Genomic DNA, 27,183 nt, shown 5'->3' with positions numbered 1-27,183 from the left:
TGCTTCACTCCATTCCTAAAAAGATACAGATACTCCACCTTTCCCAGGAATTTGAACCAGGAACTACCACTAATAGTTAAAGAGATTTATTGAGAAACTCAAGAGTTTCCAGACACATGCTCAAAGATAACATCACGGTAGGAGAGGTACAAATACTCAGAATTTTGGGAGAGTATGTTCTGTCCATACAGCAGAGTGGTATTCAATTTATTCTGATTGTGAATTTTGTTTAGTAAAATTCTGCAGTAAAGCTCTGTCAAAGATCTAAGTACGGATATAGTCAATTTAAGCTCCAAAATTCTTATTTAACAAGCTAAAACCCCTCACAGTAAAACACTTACAAACATTTCAGAGCATTTAATTCTAGAAGAGGTAGCCCAGCCAAAAATATATTAACAGATTTTTATTTCAAGATTTTTGGAACAAGACCAACGCCTGCAATATTTACCAGGCCAAAAATCCAAGTACAACCAAAGATTCATTTGTTTTCATACCTCAAGGCAAATGAGCCTCTACCCTGCAGAAATCAAAATATATATTTTTTTTTAATTGATGTTTTAGCAAGAAATTCTGCCACAGCAAGGTCACAGCCCCTACCATGGTAACGCCAAGAGGAAACAGTACATTGGGATTTCAAGTTTCAGGACAAATATTAGATAAAAGACCTTCTTCCCCAACCTGCCCTGCATAGAACAACACACTACAGAAGGAAGAGGTCCTGCCTGGACAGAGGTGCTGGGGTCAGCCAGCCCAGAAAAAGAAGAAAGAAAAGTCCATCTGCAGGTCAGCTCAGCACTTCCAGCTCAGGTGTATGTACACTGCTACCTGCCTTTCCTTTACAACTGTTACGTGTCATTTTGATGTGTCTCGTCCTCACACCTCAATTATGAAGGTGTTCCTTTACACGTGCTGCTCTATATACTCTCAGAAAATAATATTTTTGGCTGGATAACAACCTTTAAAAGGGAAAAGGAAGGAATAAATGAGAACCCGTGCGAGGCGCGGAGACGTCCGCGGCCGGGGCAGTGCGGGCGGTACCTGATAGTTCTGCAGCAGGATGAGGCTGAGGTAGAGCTCACTGAAGGCCAATTTCAGGTCTCTGATGTTCCTGTGCTGGACACGCTCCTCGTGGGACAGGTGGAAGACGGGCTTTCGGCGCCGCGGCAGCGTGGAGGCCCCGCTGGCCTCTTTCTGCGCGTCCAGGGTGGACTGCAGCTCGGTGCGGAGCGTGGTGAACCGGCGCTGCGCCTCCGCCAGCTTCTCTGTGGGCAGGGACGGAGAAAGGTCACCGGGGGCTCATACATGGCCCACGTAGCCCTCAGAGCACTGCGGCTGTTCCTCAGTGCCCGTGGGTAAAATGCACTGTACTGCACGGCTTTCCTCCATGGAGGATTGAACTCGACAGCTCCGCGTGTTTCTCTTTTCACAGGGTGGAATCACGGGCTGGTTTGGGTTAAAGACCACCTTGCTTCAGCCCAGGGACATCTCCCACTAGTTCCTTGTCCAACCTGGCCTTGAACACTTCCGGGGATTGGGCAGCCGCAGCTTCTCTAGGCAAACTTGTGCCAGAGTCTCAGTGACCTCACAGGGAAGGATTTCTGCTTAATGTCTAATTCAAACCTGTCCTCTGGCACTGTGAAGCCATTCCCCCTTGTCCTGTCACTCCAAGCCCCTGCCCAAAGTCCCTCTCCAGCTCTCTGGGACCCTTCTAGGGACAGGAAGGTGCTGTAAGGTCTCCCTGGAGCCTTCTCCAGGCTGAGCACCCCCAGCTCTCTCAGTCTGTCTCTGAGCAGAGGTGCTCCACTCCTCTGGACCCATTCTAATGGGCTGGGAGCCCTGGACCTGGATGCAGATCTCCAGATGTAGTCTCACAAGGGCAGAGCAGAGGAGCAAACTTTCCTCATTAAACCTATGTAAAACACACAAGTTCTCAAGAAAAAAAAATTTGGCCAAAACCAAGGGGCTGTCCCTTCAGCACAGACTAAAGCAACATTAGCCAGGAACTGAGACCACTCAACTTCCATCCCAGCTTTGATTTCTAGAGGATGCTCAGTCCAGCAGCACAACAAACACCTGTTAGGGATGGAAGAGGCCCAGCCTGTACCTGGGGACTGCAAAGCAGCACCAGGACAGCAGGACAGGCATCCCCACACTGGCTGGAGGCAGCAGGCACAGGGGGCTTCATCCAAATACCAAAGCCCTGACCACACAGCCACTCTGAGCATAGCAGAAAAGCTGCTCCTCTTCCCCAAACAAATCAAGTGCACCAGAAGCATTAGAAGAAAAATCCTGTTAGACAATATTATGAAACATGACAGTGAGTAAGCAAAGCGTTTTTCAGATCTGTGAACCCACTACTGACTATGTGTTTACTATCTTTTCATGTGACAGTAGGGAAATCAAAGAAGACAAACCCCACACTTCAAATGTGACACTGAATTTTGCTGCTCAGAGAGCAGCACGGCCCCTCTGCCAAGCTCCCAGCGACAGACAAACACAGCTCTGCTTTGATCAGGAGTTACAGCACTGCTGGCTGCTGTACATGAGCCCCTGTAATAATTTATCCCTCTTTTCCTCACTTTAGAAGCACTGCCTCGTTAGTTACTGGTTAAAAAGGCCACCAGCCTGCACTTCAATGTCATTTTGATGTGTTTTCAGAACAAGTCTGTCTCTCGTCCTCACACCTCAATTATGAAGGTGTTCCTTTAAACACGCTGCTTTATGTACTCTCAGAAAATAATATTTTTGGCTAAATAACAATCTTTTAAAGCTAAAACCAGCATAGTTAAGACTGTTATCGTTCTCTTTGTTCTGTACAACTGGTTCCTTCCAGGCTTTTTTTTCCCCTGCTAAGCTTCAGTCACAGCTTTGGCATCTCTGTTGATATCAGGGTCACAGACCACAGGTGTTGGTGTTGGCCAGGAAGATGCTGACCAGTGCTGGAGCCACCTCCACCCAGCAGGACACCCAGCACAGCACCACAAACCACAGAGCCACAACATCCCTCTACTCTGCAAAGCGCTGCCCCAACAGCCTCCTGGATGTCAATGTAATTCTCTTTATTAGTATTTACGTAACGACTCAGTGATTATTTTCAATTGCTCCCCATTCAGATGTAAGAGTTACTCTTCCTTTTTACTCAGTTCTGCTTAATTTTAAGAGCAAAACTACTCTATAAATATTTTTACAGGGCGTAAGGTATTTGCCAGGAGGAGAACACCTTTCCAAACAGAAAATGGGGATCAGCATAGGAAATCGAGTTCAGAGGAGCCTGAAACTCAAAATTTCTCACTTATAAACTTTATTAAAGGAAGATTTAAAATGCAGGAAAGGGCAGCTCCTCTCTAACAACTGGACTCCACCAAACAGAGGCAATGCAGCCCACAGTGAGAATCGCCTGCCCACAGCCTACAACCACAAAATATTTACTACAACAAGATCAGACTGCAAAAACAATAACCCCTCCGCACTAGGGCACTCCCTCGGGAAGAAGAAACTGATATCTGTTCAAATCAAAAGCCTTCATATAAATAAAGCCCACAAGTTCACTCTCTATATTGGAAACATCTATTAAACCATCTGTGATACACTGAGATTTCTTTTAAATCAAATCAGTAGATATGGAAGAGTTTAAACTTATATTTTCAATTGAAAGCACTGTTCTATTGTCCCTATGTCCAGAAAAATCCTAAAATCCATCACCCTAATAACATAATATTTAAAGAAAACACGATGCCTTGAAATATTTATGACTGCAGCTATCCATAAAAAAGCCATTCCTGAGAAACAGTCATCCTGTCACCACCTTCTCTCTCCTGCACTGACTCCAGTTATCCCATCCACAAATCATCTCATCTTATTAAGGTATGATGTTTTTACCACTGAGACTCAATGCAGAAGCAAAACAAAATCAAATGTGTGCTGCTGTTCTGAAAACCTCCTAGGGAATTGCCCAGGGAAACAGCAAAGCAGAATAGAAATTAATTTCTCAGTTTGCAGTGTACTCCAAAGCCATTGAAAAGCCATATACCACTATCACTAATTTAGCATTATCCACCACTGATTTAACATTCTGAAAAGTGACTTTAAAAAATACGTTGCTCAAGAGAGTTTTTTTTTTAAAAAAAAAAAAAAGCTTAGAAACTGGAACCACTCTTGTGTTGCAGCATTTTGCACGACCTGATGCCCACAGAGCCCTCAGCTCAAGTGCAATTTCATGGCAAAGACTAACGAGAAATCCAAAACAAATAGCAGCAGACTTCAATAGAAGTGCTGCCATAAAGCAGCAGCTGTGCCCAAAAAATGCTGCTAGACCCTGACTAAAAGAGCCTAAAGAGTTATCACCTCAACTACGCAGCTCCAAGTTGGTTTTTGGCTTCATTTTCCAAGTTTAAATGGAAGTTCACACGTAAGGATGATGGAAAAAAAGACTATTGCACTGAAGAACCAGGAAAATTTCCCCCCAAATTCCAGTTTACATGGGCATGGGTGTGATCAAAGCCTGTTTCACCAGACAGGAGGTGATCAACAGCCTGAACCTCCTGCCAGCTACACATTTTAGGCAGCCCCTCTTAGCATTCCCTCCCTTCCCTACTTGTGCATATTATGTTCAATATTTTGCTTCCCAATTTAAAGCCAGGGTTTCCTACAAATAACAAAACCATTCCTAAATTAACCACGGAAATGTTGCTGGCTGCTGTCTAGCCAAATCCTGATGATGGTGATTTAAAACATAACAAACCTGTCATCTAGAAAATCCCAAACACAAACTAAAATTGGCCACAGATAAAACTTTAGCACTTGAATAGGCATTCCTCTGCTGGAACCATGTGAAAATTTTACTGCAATTCTTTCTTCTTTCGGATGGGGATAGATCTTCTTGAGCACAGTCAAAAAAATTGCAAATTGTTTATAAAATCTGATTAAGTTAATGGCAGTTTTCCTTTCCACTGAGCTGGGATAACAGGCTGGGGAATTAAGGCAATGTTTGAAAGGAGCACAAACCCTCCCTTTTGGGCTGAGGAATTAAGCAATGTTTGAAGGGGAGGGCAAAGAAAGGCTTTTGCAGCAGTCACTCCAGCTCTGAGAGCTCCATGGAGGAATTGGGGTTCAGGACCAGGCCATCCCTAGAGGATGAGGTTGGTTGTGCTGTGGCAATCCTGGGTGATGCTCACTCAGCCTAGGGAAAGATGATGAGGAAATGAAGCAGAGACCAACAGAAAACTTGATTTTCTTGAAAATTAACAATATTTACTGTAGTCAAGACAGGGGTGTAATAACCTGTGTAATAAACCTATAATAAATAGGATGTGCCAGGTCATAATCCAAGCCAACACATGCCTGGAGTTACAATAGGGTCCAACATGACAAATTTCTGACACCATCAAGGGCAGGAACCACTGATGGAACATCTCTTGCTGTAGCTCAATGCTAATAACCCTAATAACAGGTTTCCATTCTATCAAAGTCACGTCACTCTTCTGCAAATAAAAGACTTATTTTAATCTTATCACAGGAGATTTTCAAATTACATGTATTCTCTCCTGGAACTTTCTGAAATGACAGCTAGCTGGGGAAAAAAACACCCTTACCCTGTGTTATTAATGCCATTTTAAACAATGCTGGAATGGGTGCATACATGTAGGTGCACGTGTGGCAGCAGGTCCTCATTAGGGAAAATTATAATCTGTATTGTGCATCTAAATTGACAGAACTTCCTGCACAGAGTCTAGCTCACAGTGCACAGGATTTGATAGGCTCAGAAAGGAAGTTTCTGAGCATAAAAACCTCACATCTGGGATAAAAACACAGAATCTCCCAGGAAAACAACACAGAGCAGTGCTCTGAGTTAGGTGCATATGAACTGCATGCAGAAAAATGCCTATAAAGTGTAAAACCCAGCTGACCTAAGAAAAAATACCAATTTTACCTGAAAAACTGCCTCTTGTCCTGACACTCACTCTGCTCCAGGGAGCTGGGGGAGCAGGCACAGCCAGCCCAAAGGAGATTTACTTCCCTAGATGGAAGCTGAACACAGGGAGGCTGCAGTGCTCAGCCACTGCATCCATCATGCTTTCAGCTATCCTCAAGTTCACAACCCAGATCCTGGCTGGCAGTAAAAGAGCCAGCAATAAAGTCATCACCCAATGGTTATGAAAATATTTTGCACAATTCGACTGTGCCTTTGTTACCAGATTAAAATCAGAACTAGAAAAGGCTACCATATTGTGCTGCAAATCCTGTTTGTACCACTAAGTTAATAAATCAACATGTTAAGAGAAGTATAGAAGCCAATACATTCTAAATGTATCTACATTTAAATGCTTTTCTAGTTGAAACCCCATTTTAAACCTCACCAAACGAGGCTGAAGATTATCTGAAGTGTAATGGCAGCAGGAGCCAGAGCACAGCAAGCCTTTAGTAGCAATTTTACAGAGTGGATTTCCAGTTAACCCATTCTGAAGTTGTTTTCAAAGCAAAGGATGAGAGGGCAACTTTCTCAGAGGAAGCAACAACAACCAGCACTTGACACATGACACCCAGAAATCCCCACTTCTACCATGACAACATTTTTACTCAAAACACACAGCCCATGGCAATTGCTGCTGGATTTTGTAGTCCAGAAAGCTGCAGGGGTTTCAGCAAGAGTTCAGTGCTTAAAAACTTGTTGGACCCATCAGGATGATCAAGCTACCACACAGGGGCAAGCCCACAGGAGCTATTCCTGCAGCAGCTCAGGAAACACCAGCTGGGAGGCTCAGCACACCCAAAACAGGGCCAGGAGATTGTCAACATGGATAAGCTGAAAGACTCTGCCCTTTACTTTTAAGAGCATCTCCGTAAAGTTCAGCAGGATACCTTGAAAAGTTCAAAGAAATGAAATCACCTGCCACTCATCCTCCCTCCAGCCAAATGCCAGGGTTTAGCTCCAGACCTGTGATTAAACCAGAGCAGTTTTCCAAACAAACCCGCCCTCTAATTACCTGATGGCAGACCTGCATCACCACTGTGGTTACCCTGAAAGTTTGGGACCTTCAGGCCGTTTTTCTGCTGTTGGATTTTCCACAAATACACACAAAATAAGCACCTTACCTGAATAGAAAATGTTGATTTTGGCAAGTTCTTTCTCACAGGTTTGGAAGAATTTCTCTTCGAACGTGGCAAAACATCTTTTCACCGTGTCCTCATCTGTGTCTGCAGAACAAAATAGAAAAACAAAGAAGTTGTAAAAGAAGAACATAGGAATGATTTTACAAGTGGCTGCCATGGAAATAGTTCTTCAGAGTAAATCTGTGTGATGCAGATGAAAAAGAACAACCAAGTCCAAAGGGCTCGAGGGAAACACATATTTGCTTGTAAAAGGAATTGCACCAAGACAGAGAGGGACACAAAGCACAGTTATCAGCAGTAACAGCACCCTGACCAAAGTTCCCATCATCTTTCTTGACCCTTCAAGTGCTATTTCAGATCTCACAACTCCATTTTCACTTCCAAGACCAAAGCTGACCAGGAATGTTCACTCCAGCTTAGCAAACATTTGTATTCAGAAGGAAAGCAGCAAGTTTTTAACTGAAGCCTTCAGCTGATTTTCCAGGAGAACTCACTGGCTTCAGCCATCATTCCCACCTTCTCATCAGGGTAATCCTTCAAACACAAACACAACATCCCAGCAAACTAAAACCTATCCAGAAAACTGTGTGGAAGCTTTCCTCCTGGAAAATAAACACTTTTCCCATAAGCAAAGTTGAAAGGAGAAGGCCTAAATTATGGTGATTTGATCAGATCCACAACTCTCCTTCACCCCCCACTGCTCTGGAACAGTTTTAATTCTTTTGCAAGAACTGCATACAATTCCATAAATAAAGTCAAAACTTGAAATTAGAGCAGTGATTTGGTCACCTTGTTGTTATAAAAAATATAGTGGAGAATCTCAAAGACAGAATGCATTTTCTAGTAATTAAGAAATTACTTTAATGAGTAAAAAAAAAATCAAGACAGGCTATAATTACCAATTTCAGTACTGTCAAAAACCAAATGTTCCTAATGCTGAAGCAAAGCAGACTCCCATACCCTCCCATAGTTACAGCCCCTGAATCTCCATGCACTCTCACAGATTGCAAGGGTTAGTGGTAACACAAACAGGAAAATTAAGATTTATTATGGTCTCAACAACATTGAGAAATAGAGCATAGAACCAACCACAGAATTGCTTCAGGTTGGATTAAGATGAGTGAATCCAATCATTGCCAAGCCCACCACTAAACCATGTCTCCAAGTGACACATTCACATGTTTTTGGAACACTTCCAGGGATGCTGATTCTGCCAGGTTCAAACAGATGTTGAAATACTTGTTATTAAATTGAGAAGACGAGTGACTACACGGAAGTTTCAATTGCTATCAGATACACATATTGGACTGTCACAACCCAGAAATCTTTTCCTTTAAGCACTCATTTCTAGGTAAAAGCAACCTCAAGAGAACATTTAAATATTCTAAATTTCAACATTTAGATTTTTCTGGGTTTTTTTTGTTTTGGCTCTGATATTAAGCAGCACAAACCTACACACACATCAATGTCATTTTTAAGGGATGGAATGGAAAGAGTAAAGAACACAAGACAAAACTGCAGTGGAGTTTTGGGAGAAGTCTGTCTTCTTTTGGAGTCTGATGATGCTTTAAAGAACAAACAGAGAGAAAATAACCAGTTCTGCACAGATGCCTGGTGTTTACAGCTCCACCACCCAAGGGCTTGAAGAGAAGAATTCCCAAGGGCTCCAAAGTCTGTTCCAGACTCCAAGCTTTGGCTCCCGGGTTCCTTTCTTATCCAATCATTATACTTGCAGCTCTGTGGCTACTCCCGAGGCTGAGACTCCCTCCCTGGAGCAAACAAACCCTGGAATGACAGGGCTTGGGCTCCTCTCTGCTGGAGGAGAACCACGGCAGCCCCAAGGTGCCATTCCAGCCCTGCTCCAGGGCTCTGGACCAAGGATGAGCAATCCCACTCCACAGAGAGCTCCCACACAGATCCCTCCTCGTGGGCAGCCTGAGCATCCCAGGGACAGAAAATAACTCTGCTTAGGGCTGGTGACTCCTACCAGCAGAGTCACAGCAGTTGCAACATCCCAGCCTGGGGCCCTCCCAGTCAGGCTGATCTGAACTTGCCTCCAAGACTTCCAAATCCTTGACCCAACAGCAAAGCACAAACAGGGGAGGGGGGTGAAGCAGCAGAAATTACTCTGCAGTACTCAAAATGCAGAGATTTTAATCACTAGATGCCTGAAACTGCAAATAATAGCAATGAGGAGGTACCAAACCAGAACTGACTCTTAAGGATGGACCTGAAAGGCAAATTCTCCAGTACAAAGAGTCCGTCCAGCAGAAAAGTTTATTAAAGGTGTTTTCTGACATGGGGAAACCATAATTTCCTGCACTTAAAAGTAAGTCATAAAGAAATATAAAAGCACACAGGTTCAGTGCTTTCCTCCTGGGGAAACACCAAACCTCTTCCACCATCTCTTGTTTTTGTTTCAGTACATTCACCAAATAACAGTAAGACTAAGCAAGTTTTTAAACTTCAGGCATTGGAACTACCAAAGGATTAAAAAAAATAAAATTGAAATTCTCTTTCAGCATGGAATCTACTTTTTGTCCATAAAGTCAAGCATAAATATTTCTGTGCAAGCAAAATAGCACCTTCTAAGATACCAAAAAGCTCAGCAAGATAACATAGAGTTAAACTAACATAATCAATGTCAAATAACAAAATTAACATCTTGTTTTGTAAATTATTGACCAGTTCAAGAAATTACTAATAAGTGTGTTGAACAGTTGGACCACAATCTAAAGTTTAGAAGAGGAAAACAGGCTTTGAACACACATCATCTCCTACTGGAAGCCCTTCCAAAACCCTTGAGATTAGGAATTCAGGTCTCTATCTCAACCTCAAAACGTTGCTGACTCAGAGAAAAGCAAGTTCTATGTAAACTATTCAAAATCCTTCTCCAAATGTCAAATGCTGCTGTATAAAAGATATTTTGCAGGCCAGGGTAGATGCCAGACTTAAAAAAAAAAAAAAAAAAAAAGTAAACAATCCAGAATCCCTGTGAAGAAAAGGTTTCCCTCTGGTCCTGGTCCCACTGTGGTTCAGCCATTGAGCTGCAATAATGGACAAGTGCTGCCAAGGCTACTGCCTTTATTTATTTATTTCCCCCCTAAGGCTGGGACAGGACAAGGCTGTTTTGCCATGAGAAAATCACAGTGCCAGACCCTGGCCTTGGGCTGGGGAGCTCCATGACAACAGGGGCTGTTTCTAAAAGGCATCCAGCTATTGCTGCCAAAGAGGGCTGGCCTAACCTTCCTTTTGTTCTTTTTCTATAGCCTTAGCACTCCATTCACCCTCAGCTCCATTTAGCCATGAACAAGGAAGGTCTGATCAATACTGCACCTTGCAGATCTCATCCTCCTATGGATTCCCTGTTCTGAATGAAAGAAAACAACACAGGAAGCCTGTGAAAGCAAATCTGCTTTTACTTGCAAAGCCCAAACCAGCAGCAATCCAGATGTGCTCCCCTCTGCCACCTTTTCAGGTTTGCAGAGAGCTCAGATGTTGGCATACCCAAAATAGAACCTGAAGTTGAAAAGTTAACATCTAGATGACATCCCTGAGCTGTCCCAAGCACTCATTTCTCAGTGCTCCTCTAATTTCTCATTTTCTGCACCTGTAACATATAAACAAATGATCATTATCCCAGGCAGCTCTGCTCACTCACTCCCTTGCAAGAACATTTCAGTGAAAGTTTTCTTTGTTAGAGCAGTGCCCTTTGAAAGTAATAATTTTTTTAAAAGTCCTCTACTCTTTATCATGCTGAATTTTAAAGAGCGTTTAATGAAAAAAGATTAATTAGCTTTGTTATGAGATCAGCACAGGTGTAGTTCTCTGAATCACCTCCTGTTTGCCACAAAATAGCTTTATCTAAGGAATGTTATTTCAACACTTGAGCTACAGAGGAGACAATCTGATTTATGAGGGGGGGATCTGAAATCTAGTCAGCGAAATAAAAATAAAAATCAAGATCAACATTGGCATTAAACACATCAAATAATACTGAACAGGTGACCCCAAGTTTAACATCAGCACCACGTTGAATACACTGATTTTTTTAATTTTTCCACACCCTCTACCCAGAGCTTAACCAGGACTACAACAACAGAACTGTGTTATGAAAAATTAACAAGACATAAAGGATAGTTTTCCTGTTTCTATAAAGACAGTAACTGCTTATACTTCTGGGCCTAGGGGCACTCTAGGGAATAAAAAGAAGAAAAAGCCACTTTTATTGCTACTCAAAACGTTAAAAAGTGGGTCACTATAATGAAAACATGTATCTGTCTCCAAAATCCCATCAGCTTTGTCTGTCTACTCAACCATCACAATTCTCCCATACCCTTGACAGATCTGCAGCACCAAGATTCTCATTTCCCCAGCCCTTTTACACAGCACAGTGAATTCCTGCAAGTAAAAAAAAATCAGACTGTGAAGTCCCTTAATGCAAGGACAGATTATCTTCACACTCCTGATGTGTCATCCTGGTGTTTATTGGGGTATTTTTCCAAAGGAAAGGTTTTTTCCACAGGGCAACTCCCTTTCTCACGACAGAGAGCTACACTTGGGTCAGCTGCAAATTGGATCATTCAGTGAAACTGTCAGTAAATTAATTACTCACTCACCATGAACTTTTATGTCCCATCTGGGGGCAAATAAAAGTTTGCTTGTACAGAGTTTTACATGCTTTAAAGTACAGCCATAAAAATTTCTTCCTAGAACTTGTTTGTGCTGCAGGAAGAAGGAGGAAGCCAACTCTGCTTGCAAATAAAGGAACATTTGCGTTCATGTTGTTCCACCCCAACATCTGAGCTGCAAACTGCACTTGTGATGGTGTGCATCTCTTCTGGAATTTATTCCAGCCACCAAAAGCTGACTTCAAATTAAAATACTGTAAAATCAGCCAGGGAAGAAGCTTCATGAGTTAGTTGATATTAAAAATAATGTCAAGAAAATTCAGAGCAGGCTGTACCTGCTTTTCTAAGCCATCACAGATGAGCTGGCCAGTTCTCCACTTAACAAATCCCTTAGGCCAAATCAGATCTGGTTATTAAATTATTGCCTTAAAGCCAGCAATAAAAAATGACCACTCAGGTAGCAAATGAGGCTAACATTGCCTGTACATGCAGGGTTTTTGTGTGGGCAAGGAAAAGAACTGCTGCTGGTCACCAACACAAGTTCTCCCAGGTTTTGTTTCACCATTTTGTTGTTTTTACCAATTAACCCCAGAACAAACTAAATCTATTTCAAAATACCTTAAGAAACGACAAATTTTGGATTGATAAAAATCCTGCTTCCTGAGTTTTCAGACTGTATCACTGAAGTCTTACAAGGAAACCAACCCGATTCTTACAGATTATTTGCTTAGCTAGAAAGAAAAAGCAACTTCCACAACATGCCTACAAGCTAGACATCCAACCAAGTGTCTGCTATAAATTATTTATATTTGTGACTCTGTAAGCACAGATCCTAAAGCAATGACAGTGCCCTGGCATGAACTTCAGGGGCAGAAAAACCAGGCAAGCAAGGAGCCATATGTGAGAAGGCAGCTCCCAAGTGTCAGGTTCTGCAGTTTACAGGACAGAGCTGTTGTACAGGTGCTCTTCTTTAAAGCACCCAGCACTCATAATCAAGTCCTTCTGCAAAGCAAGGAAGGCAGTGCTGGTTTTTGTCAGCTCTTTCAGGAGAGTCACCAACGCTTCACTTCTGTACCATTAAGAGATTCACCATTCCCAGCAGAATTATAAAATTGAGGCTATGTGGTAGCTCAGATTTGAAGGGCAGCTAGGCAGAAATTGTGATAGGAAAAAAAATTAAAGAAAAGCAGCACAAATGCCCAGCAGTATTGCAAAACCTACCATAAAAATATGGATAATATAGGATGACAGACCTGGAAGTCAGGAGACATCATACAGGGACAGCACTCAATACCTGCTTTCCCTGGCTAACAACCCTGAAATTCCTCTCTTTTCAAGAAAGAAAGTGAAGATTTACGTGTGTTTTTGCAGAAGCCTCCCAATAAGCTAGACCAGAAATACTGCCACACCCCCCAGGGTGAAGGAAAGATAGTCAACAGGAACTGAGAGTCAAATTCCACATTGACCTTTACTCCAAGACAAAGAATGGAGAGCACCAGGGTTGAGTTACTCAGCTGGTTCACACTAGACCCTGTCCAGGCCACGGCTGCTGGGTTGTGACAAGCAGCCAGCCATGCAAACAGAGATCCTGCAGCTTTGTGGGATTACCAGGAGCACACCGGGACATTCTCAGCTTACATAACACACCTGCACCTTCCTCCAGCTGCTCACCTGCTGCCTCCAGTCCTGCTTTTCATTAAACAAGACAAGACAGCAGCAATTCTGGCTGCACAAAAACCCCACAGCACAGTTTACACACCAGAGGTTAAGGAATGCAGAGATATTCCAGTGGCTCCTGCACCGCTGGCTGATGCTGCATGAGACAACATTGCCTCAATCAGCCTTTAATCTGGGCAATGTTGCATCCAAGGTGGTATTTCTTCCCTCTTCATGAATGACAGAGGCCACCAAACTAAAAACTTAGCATGTACTTGTTGATGCTTTCGAGATCCACTGAATGGATCTCAAGTAAATAAGCACAGCTGTGTTTTATGCAGCTACAAACCTGTCTGGAAAAGTTTCCTTCTGCTAAAACACATGGATGGAAATAAGGACACTTCCCTAAGTTGCCCACTTTGTTCCTTAAATCAAGAAGATAAATATAAAAAAAAAGCACACAGCAGCATGGAATATCAAGACCAGAATTTTTGATATAAAATCAGATGCTCAGAGTTCAAATTTAAGTTTTTCTATATAGCCACCTTCCCCACCTCTCCCTCCCTTCAGCCTGGCAAAACTCAGTGGACTCAGCAAACCCTCTGCTGATTATCAGGACAAGTCTCCCGACCTTTCAGCCAAACAACAATTAAACAAATTAAAATGAAGGCTCCAGGAAAGGTAAAGCAAAATCACCCCGAGTTGCAGAGTTCTGGGCCAGCCCCCAGAGCAGGGATGGAACTCTGGGGACCTGCATGGAGAGAAGACCTTGGAACCCCGTGGAGATGATGGGGACTGAAAATGCAGCAGAGCAAGAGGAAATCAAAGTAAACTCAACTAGTGTTGAACACAACAAAGATCCATCACCCTAAGACCCACAAATATTCTTTCTCTGCCCATCTCCTGAATGAAGGGGGAAGGTGGCACGGGAAGAGAAATAGAAGGAAGCTTTCTAATATCCTTTAATGTGCATTCTTATTTTTGAAGAAAGATTTGCTTGATATTGTGAATATTTTAATCAAGCCAAAAATGTTTCTGTCAGGAAATAAAGCTTCATAATAAAATGACTGTTTATGCTGCTTACATTGAGCCTCCTGCTTTCATAGTTTAACTCCCAGAATTTTACCAAGCAGCAACAATCATGTTCTCATTAAAACTGCACAGAAACTGTCAGAGCATCTGACATAACCAAAAAGAAGAGAAGAATTAAAACAAAACTGAGATTGCAGTCAGTTAAAGGAATATTGATACAGTTCACTTTTAAGTGTTGTACCTATGAAGTTTTTCCTGAGAAAACCACATGGAGAAGGAGTTCCAGGGAATTTTAGCAGTAGTTATGGCTGCCCTTCATGCCCTCCCTTACACACCCACACAATGCCCTCTTCCTTGCTCTGGTGCTGCTGCTCATCCAAAAGCACAGTGAACCAGTTCAGGAAGTTAATCTGGTATTTAAAGAACTTGCCAGCATTAAAACTGAATGGCATTAAAAACCAAACTGATCAATAAAATGTGGTTTAGCCCTCTGGAAGAACTCCTTGCATGCAGGGAGGAGGTGGTGAGAGTGAGATTCCTCCTCTGGCAGCAGCAACCTGCTAGACAGATTTAGCTGGAATACCACATCACCTGCCTGGACTCCTGTGATGGGAGATGACTCAAGGCACTACCCCACAGCTCAGCAGACAAGGAGACCTTGGAGAAGCCAACACAACCCACTGGAGTTGGATTCACATGCCCACACCCTTGACAGGAACACAGGAAATATCTGGATGACTGAATTAAAGCAAATTGAACTCATCCAAGCTTTGGTCTCTCCCTCTCTCAGCAGCACCTCCCCTCCGGCCCTGCCTTCTCCAACTCTCCCACAAAACCTTCATGGGGAAAAGCCATCCCTATCCTGGATGCAAACTGCCTGGTTCTGGGTACTCCAGGCACAACTGATGTCCAAACAGTTTTTGAGCTATTTCAGTCTGCTTTAAGCTATTTTGCATAGAAATAAAAAACACAGAATCACAGAATGATTTGGGTTGGAGGGGACCTTTAAAGGCCACCTAGGCCAACCCCTCTGCAATGAGCAGGGACACCTTCAACTAGAGCAGAGCTCCATCAAATACTTCTTGTGGTGTAAAAATGTAAAATGCTCAACAGGAGAAATAACTTGGAAAACAAAGTAAACTGAGAATTCACTGCAATGTGGTATTACACAAGCCACTGCAGCAGCATTTTGTTATGCAAGCTGGACCTTTGAAATGGGCAATGCCTTGATCAAAGTACTCCTGGACAGGATGGCCACTGTCCCCTCCACAAGAAGAAATCCTTCAGGAATGCCTTCTGCTGGGTCTGGTGACAGATTTGAAGTGTCACCCACACACCTGATGAACAAGAAAAATGCAGAGCAGAATCATCCTGAAATCAGAGTTTTAGTTTTGTTCTTTCAGTGGTTTCTCCCCTACTTTTTTTCCCTCTCTCCTTCCACCAAATATACTCTGCAGAGTACATGCACATTTGATTTTTATTAAATTGCTGCCAAAAATCAGGTTGTGCACGAGTAAATGCAACAAGAAAAGTGCTAATTTATGCCAAAACAAGAGGCCTAGATCCCGTCAGCATTTTCCCAGTGATAAAGCCATCCCTGCAGATGCAGCCTGACAAGCAGATCACCTGTGCAGCACCACCAGCCACTGAGCCCTGGCCACACTCAAACCAGCTGAGACTGGGAATTCTAAGCAGCTTTGCTCTTCATCAAGACTTGCAGGTGGCCACTAGCAGGATACACACTCTGAGAGCTTTAAGAAATGCCATATTTCAGCATTAAAGCCATGCCCTATCCAAGCCCTGTGTGGATGCTGCAGGACCAAGCCCACTCGCTTTTCCTGGGGAAGGCTGCAGAAACTGCAGCCACACACTGGACCCACCCTTCCTGACTGACGAGTAACACAGAAGTAGAGGCATCAAATTAGGTTTTACAAAACCCTGCTCTGGACTCCAGCACCTCTTTGAGTCCTTGCACCCAGCAAACACACCACGATGTGCTGGAAAAGGTGAATCTCAACCTCCTCAATTCCCTGCTGGATTCTGTCAGGCAGGGTGTAATGAATATGGGGCCAAGATAAGGCCTAAAACAAGCAGCAAGGTCACTTTGAGGCAGAATAGGAAGTAAAGTCTACTCCAGCTACAGAGGAAGTGTTTAGAGGGCTTCAAAATATTTCTTTTGAGACATGAAGCTATTTAAGCACAGTTACTTCATCCTGCTGCAGACAATTCAGTGATTCATTGGCAAGCCAGAGTTAGTTCTGGTTTGAGCACAGGAATCTTTTCCATACTAGGCAGAAGGCATGGACCTCTTCTCTGCATCAACCAAGCAAACACCATCCACATCCACAATTCTTTATCCATAAAGCCTCCATACAACAACTCTTTCAGTCAGGAAACTCCTCTGCTTTCTCCTTGCTGTCCTCTGTCACTGTACATCACCATCATGGCATGGTTTGGGTTGGAAAGGACCTTAAAAGACCATCTCATTCCAGCCCCTTTGCCATGGGCAGGAACATCTTCCACCAGACACAGAGATGGTGACCCCCAGAGCCAGAACCACCTCAAGGCTTACAGGAACATTTTGGTCAGTTCTCTGCAACTGTCCTGTGCAAAGACACCTCAGAAATTGCCCTTTCACATTTAGCCATCAGCCCATCCACCAAAGCATCCTCCTCTGGTAGGGGTATCAGAACTGTAAAAAGCACTTCACTATCTGCTATGGCAAGGGATAAGCTCAAGGAAAAGCTTTCACACTTCAGGGTGTTTGCACTGCTGATGGCAAAACTGTGGGATTCTAAAGGTGGAGTGAATATCTCCTTCTTTAAGACACCAAAACCCTTCAGGGAAATGGTGTGGTTAAGAGTATTTTAACTTCTGAAAAACAAAAGGAGTAGCAGAGTGTGCTCCCTGATCCTAAGGCTGCGGGGACAGGAGGTGATGGAAGGGGATGTGCTTTGCTCCAGCAAAGCACACCGGTGTCCCTGGAGAGACCCTGTGTTCCAGGGGAGGCAGGGAAGGGAATTACAGCTAATTGAAAACATTTTGCATAATTGGAGTCGATAAGAGACATAAACCCATCACACCAGGAAACTGTTTGCATCCTTATAACAATTACAGCACATATAAAATTCAGATGCTAAGCGAACAATTAGAAACACTAGCACACTAGCACTGATGGGGGGGAAAGAAACTAAACAGGTGAATAAATGGACCATCACCATTACAAAAGCAACAACAATGCTACTTTTAGAGCTCTTTTCAGACACAGGAGAGCATGTTCATTGGAAATATCGAGGGCAGGAGGAGGAGGGAAACGACAAAAGGAAGATTAACAGAACTGTCTCGGGAAAGACTTCAATTAATATTAAGAACAACCAGAAAGACAAAACAAATGATACAGAAACAACAACAGGCTCCCTATATGGAGTACAGCGAGCACATGGTACAAAGACAAACCTACCTCAAACGTGCTCTCTCAATGGTTTAATTTCCCCCCAGGGAGCCAACACTACTCAAATCCCTTTTTCCTTTTTTATTTTACTAGCTAGTAAAGGCAAACACAGTTGGTAAGAAGATAATAAGCAAGCAGTTATCGCATGAAGAAAAATACATTTTTGAGGTATCTCAGAGCAATGACACAGGGCTCGAGAGTGGCTCTGTGCAGGATTTGACCAGAGGGCCTCACAGTCAGACCACGTTCAGGAACAGAACAGATTGTTAGTTCTCATAAATGTTTACAACAACATCCTCCTAAACATTCTGCACAATTCAAACCGATATTTTCCTTTTTAAATTATATAATTCTAGCTAAAATGCCAGCAAGTTAACATTAAGGTAGCTGCTTCTCCACTCAGGGCAGTAATTCTTCTGCTTTAATTCTTACATTATTACAGCAACAGATGTTGTAGGATCCTCTCCACAACAGTACAAAGCCTACCCAAGGTTATATCCCTCCTTGCTCACGCAGTGCACAGCCACCCAGCTGAGCCCTACCCTGCTGTATTCATTAAAACACATGGACTGAAGCATGCCCGGAGACACTGTGGTAAATTCAAGATAAGCAGAAGCTCTCCAGTGCAGGTCCCCACAAGTTTGGAGTTGTTTTCTTCCAAACACACGCTCAGGTAGCATCCCCTGCCTTCCCTTCTTTTCTCAGTCCTGCACTCGAGGGTTTGTTTAAATCCAATTCAAGCCAAAGCAGCATTCCTCAGATGCCACTTTGATTTAAGTCCATGGAAGGAGTAAGCTCCAGCTCACTTGTCCTTCCTTCAAGGGGAGAGAAGATCGTCTTCCAAAGGGATTGATTTGAAAGTCTATGCGCACTTCAACTCCTCAACAGAGCCACTGTGTTCCAGGGGTAATTTTAGTTTAAGATTAAAATGCAGCAGAGACCAGGACTGCACTTGTTTGTTTGTCTGTTTTCCAAGTTAATCTCTTTCATTTTGCACAGCACAAGTCCCCAGCCAGAAACCACACGGGCTGGGTATCTCCTCTTGGAGCATCCCTGCCAGACTGGAACTGGAATGAATCCTTCTGAAAAGGATTTTGACATCCCAAATAAGGAGAAAGATTGAGAGGCGTGTGATTTTCCCCCCACAATTCCCCCAGGCTCAATGCACAGTACTGCTGGCACTTGCTAAATAAAAAGGCAAAAAGAACCATTCACTAATTTCTATTACTTGCCGAACAAAACCTGCTGGGAAGGGAATACACAAACTGCAGAAGTAACTGCCAACAGAAAGGTTTTGCATCCAAACACAAACTCAAAGTATGCTGAGGGTAAAAAACTCAATGGCCCGACTTCCTAAGTCACTTCTTATTTACATTTCAAAGGACGTGTTACAGAGCCGCCACATTTAATTCTATTTTACCCCTCATCGTGACAGTGGCAAGAAGCCTAAATTTAAGTCCCAGTTGCAATATCAGCTGTGCAGACGGACAGAACAACAGGACTTTCAATAAACTTGAACAAATCATCTATGGATATCTTCCCAAAGCAACCTGTGAGCTGCACACAGCAACTCTGCCAGGCAGCACTTAACAAGACAGGGCCCACTCTGAAGCTGGGGTTGACTTGAAACCTTCTTCTTGGCAAAACCTGTAAAATTAAAGGCTGATCCTTATTTGAAGCATGGGTGATACAACGAGAATAGGAGAGATGAGCACTTCAAACTGCAGCTGCAGGAGGCAGGGAGGAGCTCAGAGCTTTATCCTCTGTAGGAAATGGAAAGAGAGAAGCTTCCACAGATACTGAAGGGTTTGATTTGCAGCCTTGGGAGAAGCTTGGATTGATGTAATGATAAAGGTACACAGACATTAAGCAGAAAAATTATAAACTTTTGTTCCTATAGTGATAAGAATATGCCTTAAGTAAGTAAGAAGCCGTATTAGATAAATGGTGAAGGCTTTTATAGTGTAGTAACGTTATTTTATAAAGTTAAGAGCTTAGATGTTGTAATAGGAGTATATGTGTGTACCTGAGCTAGAAAGCCATTGGATAAAAGTATACACAGTGCAGCAGAATTAAGTAGAGGTGATAGGCTAGAAAAAAAAAAAATCACTCGTGTGCCAACTTTCCATTAGATCAGCACATTATATTGCCTTGTAAAAGGAACTTGTGACCACTTCTGAGCTATGGCCGACTTCTTACTGCCCTAAAATCTCACAGCCCCAAGGCTGATGTTTATCTGAGTAATAAACTATTATTAACCTGACAATGGTCCCATCCCTTCATTAAAGCATCCATAATACCCCACCAAAGCTTGGGAAGCTTTTGCCATGTTCTGGGAGACCTGGAGCCAGCGATGCACGTTCCAGAGCAGCAATCCCCAAACTGCTGATCCTCCCTGCCCTAACCATGCCCTGGGCTCCGTGGCCGTGTCCTCACAGAGGAATTTTATGGCAGCAGATGACCGCAGCCTCCAGCAGCACTGCTCATGTAGCCGGCATGCTGCTAATCAACAGCAAGAGCAGATGGAATGTGAATCTCCCGGCGAGGGGGGGACCAGGAGGCTGTCACCAGCCTGCTCCCACCACGGAAATGAGCTATTATCAATTAGGAGCTAAATTCAGACAGGATTTTGGTGAAAGGCAACACTTCAAGGTGTTTACGGGGGGGAAATCCATCTGCACCGTCTAAAAAAATCCACCATGAGCGGCAAGGTTTATTCTGTTCTGGCTTGTTCGTGCACCAGCACAAGTGGTTGCTGTCCTGATTTCAAGTCCTGCAAGGATTTTAATTTAAGCTTTAGGCAAATTAGTCCATCGAGTATGGTGAGAATGGCCTTAACAAAGGTAATGTTATTTTCTTCTCACCAGAATAACTTTTTTATTTATTTTTGGCAAGTATTTCATCAGCTCCTTTGCAACAGCAGAAGAGAAGGGAGTAGAAAAAGCACCATCTAAAAGTCACAGAGAAATGAAATTTTGTTACATCCATACTGGTCTATACCAGCAAGGCACAAAGAACCAACCTCAACAGATTTGGGGGTCAATCATACAAGGTTTGGGGGTTGGTCCTTCAAAAAATTCAACACAAGAACAACTGAAGCTTCCCCAGTTCATTCACTCAATTGATTCACCAACTGTTCTGAAACATGAATAAATATGTAAGTGGTTACTCTGCTCTAATTAGTGACATTCAGTGAATCTAACCAGAGCCCAGACCTCCAGCCCTTGCATTTAGCTCTCAGTGCCTCTCCCCTGGGAACTGAATAGCAATCAGGTATGTAATGCAGCGATGGTTGCCTTTTTCCCCCTTCGCATTTAGGGTGAAAAATAAGGGGGTGGAGCATAGGGATGGAAAAATAGAATTAAATCCTTAAATCCAGGCTAAAGGCTACATGCTGAAAGAAGTGTTTTGAGGGGGAAAAGAATTAGAGAAGGAGAAAAAGCAATAAAGGAAAAATCAAATGGAGTGCAATTGCAGAAAACATGAAGCAGATGATGCATTTCCTATGTGATAGCTTAAACAAGTCCCAAGGCACACCTCCTCAGTCCATCAAACACCACATTTACATAAAATCATTAATTCATTACAGTCATGAAAGAACACAGGGATGGGTTAGGAGGGGCACAATGGAATGAATGAAGTGGAAATATAAGCCAGAGACAGAAGCAAAATGCCCCTATCCATGCACATAGATTCTTCCTGAAGAACAAAGCTCACAGCTAACCTCAAAGAAATGTCCCAAAGTGAAAAACCCTCGTGTTTGCCAACACTAAACCATCCTAGTTTCCAACAGACAGACAAATGTACACATGATAGTAAAGCTACTTGTGTGCCTGCCCTCTGTGGCTCTCTGGAGGGAAGCTGCTGATGCTGCACTTGGTCCTGCTGCCAACAAGAGTTATTTGCTTCTGGTTTGGTCTCTATTACCCTGGATTAGAAACACAACCTCTATCCCTGCCAAACAAGGTCTCAGCCACCTCTTTCAACCCACTGGAGTCAACTTGGCTTCTCATAAAGCTTCTTGTCCTTCCTCTAAAATAATGATAATTTTTAACCAAAAAGTAGTCCAAAAGATTAAAGCCCTCCCCACCCAGCAAACTTACACAGAGCATATGAATTAATTTTCAGGTTTCCTGGCTGTTTTATCACTTGATTCACACACACAGAGCCCGAAACTGCAATTCTGTAGCTATCAATCTGCCTGCAGAGACAGTGTTAGCACGGCAATCCCCCCACACAACACAAGTGCTCTTACAGACGGCAGCACTATTTTTAAAGCAGAACATGGATGTATTTTCCTCTCCTTTGCCAAACAAGTACATGAAATGTGCCACATGGCAGGTAGCATGCAGATGACAAAACAGTCAGAATTCAGCAGAAATACAAGATGGGGTTGCCAGAAGGATTCCAACAGCTCTTTGTCCGAAAAAAAAAAAAAAAAAAAAAAAAAAGCCCCAAACCATACTGATAGGTGCTCCATCAAAAGTTTTGCTCTCCAGAGGTGAGAACTTCCACTGTTGTTGTCATCTCAAATTCAGCTGGATGAAGGATAACTGCATTTAACAGCAAATGAGTGTCCTGGGACTGGGATGTAAACTTAACCAAGTATCTGATGGTGTGTCTACATTAAACTCTGAGACAGAAGAGTGAGGGAAAGAAGTCATCCTGAATTTTGAAACTATTCCAAGAGGAACTGCTGGCACAAAGGAAATAGCCTGCACCAGAGGCCAAGACAGAAGTGTTTTCTGTAAGGGACAGACTTGTGCAGAATGAACGCACGGTTCATTCTGGGGAAAGAGTTTCCAACCTCAGAGCTCACCTGAGCAGCACTTGCAGGCTCGATCACACACACCAACACTGGGCACAGCAGAAGCAAGTCTGAAAAAACCTCTCTGGGATGAAACACATTCTTCATACAGACAGAGAATTTAATTCACGTTTGAAATCTGTAATCAGGACTGAGCTGAGCATTTGTTATAATCTCCCTGACATCTGAATGGTCCATTTGCTGTTAATACACCCAACCTACGAGGTTTGTACAGCACGAGGAAAGAGAGAACACACGAACACAAGGCACCAAAGGTGGCGAGGAAAACCTGGTACAGAATAAAAAGCAAACACATTTGAAGGGAACTGTAATAATTTATTGGGAAAAGAGCAGCTTTCCCTTTGTCAGGGATGTATGGATACCTGGGGCAGCCCCAGAACACCCAGAAAAACACAGTTATCAGTTACAGGGGGTTGTTTGGAGGGACACGAGGACACCCACAAGGCACAGGACACAATGGCACAGGGGCAGCCTCCATACACAAGAGTCACTGAACATTAAATCAGCCTTGCTTCTTAGGAACAAGCTTGAAAAGACCAAGCTGAGTGAGCTGCTGCTGCTGAACTAATGGGGATCATTTGTGCTTATTGTAAAAGAGCAAATTTAGGGAATTTATAGCAAGTGACACTTTATGTGGGAGCATTTTTGCAGCTGACAGCAAAGAATTTTATCATTTTGGGTTTGCTTCTGCTGTTTGCAATTGAAGACCCACCAGCACATCCACCTAGCATGCCTTATTAGCAAGTTGTTTAATATTACTTAAGAAATGACCTGTGAACTGTTCTTTGGATACCAACAAACTCTGTATCCCTCCTCATCAGCAGCTTCATTAGCCCTGAAAGATAAAAAATAAACTCTTTCATCGCAAATGTAGTATAAATACATGCCACCTCTACAACTAGCAGCAAAGATTCAACAGCAACAGCCTATGTTTAAAATATTCACAACAAAGTTTCGAGTAGGCAAATCTGACAAGAATTAAACTAAGTTCCACAGGGGTGATGGTGTACTCAGACACATTCAGGAACGCTGCCAGTACTTAAAATAAGGTTTGCAACATTGTGCAAAAAAGATTTTATAATTTTAAATAATTGCTTTTTATTTTGAGTGGTAAAATGTTTGCTGAAGCAAGTGTTTTTATGAACCATAGCCTACTGCCCTAGATTCCTCTCTGAAAATTGTAATTATTTTATTATAGTAAAATAGTTACATCATTTTCAGAGTCTGAAATGGTAATGCTGTCAAAAGACATATGCTGATAGATATTCCAGTGCCATTAGCAATGAAACCTGACTTTCTTTAACAAGCCTTTAACAAAGTCTCAATGAACCAACTTGTGCCTCAGTGAGGCATTAATGAGCCGGGGTGAGCTGCCTCCAACGCCGCTGGAACACACAAAGCTCTGGGCAGCTGTGCTGGGAGTGTTTGCATCCGTTTGTGCTGCTGCCCACAAACCCAGGGTAACCACAGAGCTCACACAGCTCCCACCCCTCATCTCACCAGAGGTCAGGAGAACAGCCAGCAGAACAGAGCAGGCACTGAAATGATGGAGGAACTGGAGAAGGGAACCCACTGTTGGCTTCACCTGACAGACAGCTGCCAGATGTCAGCAGCAGATGGGTTCTGAGGCACTTGGATCTCTCTGCTCGCTGGGAACCCCTCACTGCTGCTATCCATGGACACAAAACCTGTGTGAGAACTAAACTGCAGAAAAACCATAAATGAGAACAAAGAAACGTGTTCTACATCAGATTGAGCATTACAGCCTTATAATGCTGTGTCTCAGTCTGAGAGGAACACCAAATGAGACAGACAAACACATTCCCAAATATTTATTGTGACACACTGCTGTGCAGAGGGATGAGGCAAACCCCATCCACTTCTGTGCTAAGTGGAGGATGGAGAGACCTTGGGAGACCTTTCCCAAGCAGTGGGAAGGAGAAGTTGAGGAGGTGGATCTTTTATTTACAGGAGTTAAAAGTAAGCCTCCCAGGGAAATGAGCTTTTAAATAACCAGAAAGAGTCTCACTTTCCAACAGCCAGAAAAAAAAGGTTCTTGCAAACTCTCCTGGCTTTTTTTTTTTTTCCTTGCTTTGCATATGCAGCTCATTAATGGGCTCTCCATCTGCACTCACAATTGCTCTTAACATTTGCGCAGCCCAAGACAAAGATGTTCTGGGCAAGCCACAGCCTCTTCTGACAACTGTCACAAATGAAACGCCAAATCAGTCTGGTGACATCTTTGACCCATGACAACACTGCAGCTTCTTGGAAGGAAATTCCTGGAAGAAATCGATACAGTGCTATAAAACCCTGTCAGTTCTGCTATTGCTCAACAGAAGGACTGCATCAGCAAGACAAAGGCGACAGGAAATGCAGTCCCAGGATATGGGGTAGGATGGAAAAGGCTGGGATGAGCAGTGGTGGCTTCATGAATACAACCCCAGTGGCACCGGCAGGGAATATATGGCAAGAGGAGACTGCAAGGCAACTTCTGCTCCTGGATCTCTTGAATTCCCACTGCTGGGAAACTGGAAAAGCCTTGCTTTGGAAAAAAAGCACCACGCTGTAATCTATAAATAAATAAACATATCATGTCAAGAGCCACTTTCTTCTCTTATTTTACCCGCTCGCTGCCCAGCTCTCACACATCCTGCCACTGATGATGAATAATTCCCTTTTAAAATCAGGGCACACAAGCAGGGATCGTGAATGCAGATGACTTTCCAACAAAGAACACTCTCCCATACATGTGGGACGGGGATATTTTACTATCATCTCCATCACAGCGATGCACTCAGTGCCACGTCCCCGTGGGCTGTACTGAACTCACGCGAAGGCGCGAAGGCGCGCACGGCAGCCACGCGAGGAGCAGCCCTGCTAGGGCACTTTCCCCTCCTTCCCCTTTCCATCTTAATCCACACTGGCACATCCTGACTTCTGTCAGTTCGGGGAGACTGCTCACAGTTTTTATGAGACATTGTTAGGAGGGCTGCAGGCACCCTCCCCACGCTACCAGCAGCACGACGCGCTCACAATCCTCCGGTGCTCGCTATTGTCTCTACTCCCACTTGTTTAAAATTCCTACGGGATACTGACATATCTCAACAGGGCTTTAATAATAGCCTAATAATTGCTCCAGACAATAACTTACATTGTATTGAGTGCTCGCCTGTTGGGGAGTGGGTAGAAGGGTTGCCTTGGTAACAACGAAAAAAATCATATGGCAAATAGAGACATGAAAGGACACGGGCTGATCCGTTTGCTCCCTGCTCAAAAATCCGTGGGAAACGGTGACACTGGCATGAAAGTAATGCTCTTCTGGCCAGAATGTGTAAATAGCACTAAAACCCAACTTATCTGGAGGTTTAATTAAGGCTTAGGTAAAGAAGATGTTATGAATTATGCAGTAAGGGCCAGAGGTAGCAGACACTACAATTTCAGTGTGCTGTCAAAGCCGATTCTCAGTTTCAGGAAGATGCAATTTTGTCATCTAAACAGCTTAATTTAAAGTGCTGGAGACAAGGTAATGAGGTCAGTAAACTGGAATGCTCTGAGCTTGTGTTTTGTCTTTGCTCTGCTTTGATCAGTTTTCTCTGGCAGCTTTCTTTGAAAGACATCAATATTGTAATACACAGCAACTCAAGAGTCAGTTTTTAAAACATGGCAAGGATTGCTGCTGTGTGCCTGAAAATAAACATGCACAGACTACATATTCCCACATTGTCCACAGAGCAGGGCAAAACACCTCCTGCAAAAGCACGATCCACCTGGCTCATCCCTCCCTTCCATCCTCCAAAGCCTGCAGAAACAGTAGCTGCACACCAGGAAAAAGCACTCAAAGAGGCCTTTTTGGTTATTAGAGGCATAATGGCTCACAGGTTCATGCTCCACGTCGGGAAGTGACAGCAGCAGACAGAGCAGACAGCAGCCAGCAGCTCCCTCCATCCAAGAGGAGTCACAATAATGGATATATTAAGAGCAACCTGCCCAGCAAATGGCAGAGACAGAGTGGCAGCAAAGCCGCCGCGGGAAAGGCTCCCCCACGACTTTTTCATTAGTTATCTCAAATTAAATTAATTTTCCAAAGCACACGAACAATGATAACTAATAAAATCCTGGTCCCACGATGCCATTTTATGCCCATCTGTTTTCTGAGGAACTGGAGATGGCTGGACATGTTCACGTGCACCATCCACATCTGCTGGGGGAAACTGTCAATTCACAAGGCTCTTTATCATGGAAACATAGAATTGTTTAGGTTGGAAAAGCCCTATGAAATCATTGAGCCCAGTCATTAACCAAGCAATGCCAAGGCCACTACTAAACCATGTCCCCAAGTGCCATATCTATGTATCCTTTAAATCCCTTTGGGGTTGGTAATTCTTCACTTCTCTGGGCAATAGTCTCTTCCAATACTCGACAACCCATCCAGTGTTTTTTTTCCTAATATCCAAACAAAACATCAGCTTGAG

The 27,183-nt window shown here is 43.4% G+C and overlaps 1 protein-coding gene across 1 annotated transcript in view; it reads right to left on the bottom strand.

Moving 5' to 3' along the window:
- The window catches only part of XPR1 (xenotropic and polytropic retrovirus receptor 1), a 108,044-nt gene that overhangs the window by 30,917 nt on the left and 49,944 nt on the right, over nucleotides 1–27,183 (bottom strand). The window contains exons 3-4 of the mRNA XM_083867746.1: nucleotides 7,093–7,194; nucleotides 1,039–1,262 (exon numbers count right to left, since the gene is read on the bottom strand). Of these exons, the coding sequence (XP_083723872.1) occupies nucleotides 1,039–1,262; nucleotides 7,093–7,194 (326 nt within the window). The remainder of the gene's footprint in view (nucleotides 1–1,038; nucleotides 1,263–7,092; nucleotides 7,195–27,183) is intronic.

Source organism: Zosterops lateralis (assembly GCF_965231275.1).
Source record: "Zosterops lateralis genome assembly, chromosome: 9".
NCBI classification, from domain to species: Eukaryota; Metazoa; Chordata; class Aves; order Passeriformes; family Zosteropidae; genus Zosterops; species Zosterops lateralis.
Note: the sequence above shows the minus strand (reverse complement) of the source record. Positions and strands in the feature narration are given on the sequence as shown.